The sequence below is a fragment of the Nannospalax galili genome, unplaced genomic scaffold (genome assembly GCF_000622305.1).
Source record: "Nannospalax galili isolate Female #2095 unplaced genomic scaffold, S.galili_v1.0 scaffold142, whole genome shotgun sequence".
Classification (NCBI taxonomy): Eukaryota; Metazoa; Chordata; class Mammalia; order Rodentia; family Spalacidae; genus Nannospalax; species Nannospalax galili.
This window is the reverse complement of record NW_008348793.1, coordinates 1255621-1260064: the sequence shown is the minus strand read 5'-3', so window position 1 is coordinate 1260064 and position 4444 is coordinate 1255621. Positions and strand designations below refer to the sequence as shown.

General features: G+C 44.8%; 1 protein-coding gene across 3 annotated transcripts in view; it reads left to right on the top strand.

Moving 5' to 3' along the window:
• Positions 1 to 4444, top strand: part of Sec24d (SEC24 homolog D, COPII coat complex component) — a 102509-nt gene that overhangs the window by 10371 nt on the left and 87694 nt on the right. For all 3 annotated transcript variants that reach the window (XM_008846039.3, XM_008846040.3, XM_029569826.1), the window contains exon 3: positions 193 to 310. In XM_008846039.3, the coding sequence (XP_008844261.1) occupies positions 193 to 310 (118 nt within the window). The remainder of the gene's footprint in view (positions 1 to 192; positions 311 to 4444) is intronic.

Genomic DNA, 4444 nt, shown 5'->3' with positions numbered 1-4444 from the left:
ATTTATTTATTTATTTATTATGCTTTTTGGTCTTTTTGAGACAGGGTCTCCCTGTAGCCCCAGCTGGCCTGGATCTCACAGAGATTGTCTGCCTCTACCTCCCAAGTGCTAGTATTAAAGGCAAGCGCCACCATGCCCAGCCTTTCTCTTCGTATTTTAATATGCCTCTAAATTCATGCCCTTCTCTTGCAGGAATTATGAAGCCATCCGGGCCTTTGGGGGCCACTGTTCCCGGGGGACTATTGCCCCCAGGCTCTCTACCTCCTGGACCCCCACAGACTGGCCCAAATGGAGCTCATTCTCCTCAAAGGTGAGCTAAGTACATCCCAACCTTCATGTGCCTTAAAATAGTATCTGAAGTACCTTCAAAACTTGTGCATTTGTTGTTTAAAAGTTTAGCCTCTTCATAATGGCCATGTCTTTGAAAACATCTATTGGAGAACTGCCCTAGGAAGCAAAGGACTTAGAAAAGCTAGGGGACAAAGGTTTTAGTATAAATTTAAACAATGTATGAAAGATTGCTATGTCATGCTACATATTTTAGTTTGGAGTTATGTTCAGCTTATTTTAAAATTTTGTATTTATCTCTAATTCCTGTGGTCAGTATACCTCATAAAATCTTAGATCATGGCCTGTGTAGTGGTACAGGGTGGGGTACCCCACACCTTTAGTCCCAGCATTCATGAGACAGAGGCAGGTGGATCTCTGTGAGTCAGGCTAGCCAAGGCTACATAGTGAAACCCTGTCTGAAAAACAAAAACCAGAAACTTAACTCACTCTGCTCTCTAGAGTTTTTCACAGACCTCAGCTCATTGCCAACGAGTGCTTCATAAATGTTTTAAATGAAATCAGATGGAGGCCAGTGGTGGAGTCTGTGGTTTGATATGGAAGGCACACATATGCCAGTTAGGGACTCTTCAGTGGCAGGGGAAAAACAACTCAAGAAATAGAGCTTGCATTTGTGTTCATAATAAATTGAGGAAGGAAGAATCAGGCTGACCTAGAAAAGCCAAGGAATGAGACACTAAGATTTACTGAGCCTGCGGCCCACAAGGGACTATCACTTGGGACAGGAGCCAGAACACATCTTCAGGCTTGGAAATCAATACCTGTTGCTTGTCCCACAAACTGTTAACCACCAAGTGGAGTCCAGCTCCAGGCAACATTTACCTTGGAGCTGCTCCAAGGGTGGCCCAGAGGTTTTGTTTCCCAATTCCTTCCCAGGTTTCAGGTGGCGGGGGTGGGGAGCAGGAGCGACTCTTTAGTGTGGATCTGGACTGATTCAGCTGCCTTTGCAAGGAGGCCGTCATTTCTGGTAATATGGAAACTCCTGGGATTCTGAAACCATCAAGCTAATGCACCTGCTGCACTTTTGAGTCTGGCACTCCTGACTTTTGTTTGTTGTGGTAACACCTGTCACCAAGAGACAGCTACTGGATGACAGGGGAGGTTCACGCAGGAGACAGAAGGAGTTTGATTTGTGAGCATGCTTATGGTTTGAGCACAAAGCAAGAAGTCCAGGGCCTTCGTTGTATACTGGCCTTACTGCTCTTAGTCTCCAAAGCATGATGGAAGGAAGATACAGAATACTGAGAGCCATGGACTATGCTGTCATGTACCTGTAACCCGGCACTCTGGGAGGCTGAGGCACAGGAATCACCATGAGTTCCAGGCCAGCCTGGGTTATAGAGTAAGACTTAGTCTCAAAAATCCAAGAGGAGTCTTACTCAGCTATGGACCCTGAGTGCTATACTGCCAACGTGCTAGGCAAGATACGCCCACTGGTACACTCCGACGTTACTGATATGGAGATAACCATTCACTTTGTAATTGGATTTAAGGCCTGATCCACAGAAGGAATGCATGTTTGGTGCTGTAAACCTAGTCAAAAGCCTGTGGCTGGGAAGGTCACAGACTCTAGGGTAGAAACCACTACTGTTGTTTTGCAAAATGGATATATAGCCAAACTGCCTTCTAAATGTGTGTTTATGCCCACGTGCTAGTACTGCCTTAAGACTTAGGCAGAGAAGCCTTATTTTTTGCAGTGGGTGATGGTTATTTCAGTCTCAGACCTGGTCAAAGTGTTGAGAATAAGTGACTATTGAGTCCCACTAAATGGGACATCAGCATCAACCCCTCTGATGCTCAGGGAATGTTGCAGAAGAGGGGGTGAAAAGATTGTAAGAGCCAGAGGATGGGGGATACTATAAAACATTGTCTTCTGGACATGGTGTAGCTGCTGTGCTCTGGAACTCACAGTAGCTATGGATACTGGCACAAGACAAGGGCCTTCAACATTCCACATTGAAGCTGGGCATGGTAGCACATGCCTATATCCCAGGACTCAGGAAGCAGAGGTAGGCAGATCTCTATGAGTTTGAAGCCAGTCTACAAAGAGAGTTCTAAGTCAGCCAGGCCTACACAGTGAGACCCTGTCTCAAAAAACAAACAAAACCAAACAAATGAGTTCAGCATTCCATCATTGATTTGTGGGGGCACTCATGAAGCCCTACCCAGCAATTGCCAGTTAACGGTCTCGGGAGAGGGAGGGATGTCATTTTCTTCAGTGGTGTTGCCGCTGGTAAGCTGCCCGTGCTCCTGCTTCCCATCACGCTTATACTGGTGCCCCCATTAAACTCAGTGGGTGAAACAAAACAAAAATAAAAACAAAAACCATGAAAGTGGCACAGGTAGTTGGAGAGAAGGGAATCAGAGGAGCCAGAGGAAGATAAGAGGGGTGTTATGGGAGGATGAATATGATCACAGTATGTTGTGTATATGCAGGAATTGTTTAAAACATGAAGTTAAGGGGCTGGAGAGGTAGTTCAACAGTTAAGTGACATGAAGAAATGAACTTCTCAGTTGAGAGAAGCCAGAGGAGAAGATCTGGAAAAAGTCATTGCTGTGAACATTGTGACATCTCAGGGTTGTTGGTTTTTTTGTTTGTTTGTTTGCTTTTTTTTTTTAAGAAATGTAAAGATAAGGAATGATTTTTCAAATTTTATTTATTTTTATTTTATATGTAAATGTTTTGCCTGATATATGTAAGTGTGCCAGAAGTCAGAAAATGGTGTTGGATCTTTTGGAACCACAATTATGAATGGTTATTAGCTACTATCTGGGTCCTGGGAACTAAACCCAAATCCCAGATCAAGAGCAGCCATTACTCCAGTCTCTGGAGTGTTTTAAGAATAAGTTTTGGTCACTGGCCTGACTGAAGAGATCTTTTTGATGTGTTGCCACTTTTGGGGAATGACATGACTTAGCAGTAAGCCATGGCTTTGCCATTCAGCTCTGAGCCATGAACTTAGCACGGGAGCTGGCACCTGGAGGAGCAGAGACTCGGCCCCAGGACATGTTTGCTGGCTAGCTGGACAAGTTCCAGTCACATGCTACACAGCCATGGAATAGTGGTGGTCTGCAGGTTATAATGGAGCTGAAAGATTCCTGTTGCTTAGTCATGTCACAGCATCTGAGTGTCATCACAACATAACACATTACTCATGTGCGGGAGCTGCTGGTATTCACGGGCCTGCTGCTCTGCTACCTGTGTAAAAGGGTAGTTAGTATTTGATAAGGATGCAGTGACTTTACCATAGTGATCACTAGTTTAGAGAGTGCTCTTACCTATAGAAGTCAATGGTGACACACTGTATTGTTACACCAGTAGCAGCTTGATGGAACTACCTTTACTGTGTCTCTCAGATGCATCCCTGTCTCTCTACTTGATTTCTTCTCATGTTCTTTTGTTCATCATGGCAGTGAAAGCTGTAGGCTGTACCCTATAGCCTAAGTATGTAAGGGCTATTCCATCTGGGTTTGTGTAAGTAGACACTATGATTTTGCACAGTGGCAGAATCACCTAGAGACACGTTTCTCACAACATAACTGTACCTAACCTCTGCAGATCTCTGCTTCTCATCCCAGTTATCCCTGTAATACATGGTTGGGAGGATTTCACATACAAAGTACCTTGCACAGTACACAGCACCCAGTACATAGGCTCAGTACATATTAGCAGCTATGTAAATCATTTCATTGGCTATAGAAAACTGTATCGTTGGATGGAAAGTCCACATGCTTTCTGTAGTGTGGCCTCTTAAAGAGCTGAGTCTGGTGACTCAGGCGGTGGAGTTTCACCTTCTGCTTTTATTGTGATTGCAGGGAAGCACAGGTGAATTTTGCCCCTTCTCCTGTACTGTTTAAGTGGTACAACTTAAATACTGACCTGAAGGTTGGACCTGGGTTTGAAAGGCAGGGAAGTCAGGGAAAGTCTAGTATTTCAGGGTAGGCCTCCAGGTTACCTGTTATCTGCCCTTGTGAGACCTGTTTCTGTGTGTACAGGCAGTGGGAAGTAAAGGGCACAGTGATCTTGGTGGTGAGTCATATCAGTCTGATGACAGAGGCTATCAGAAGAGCATAGGTGTGTGGGAATTCCCGCCCG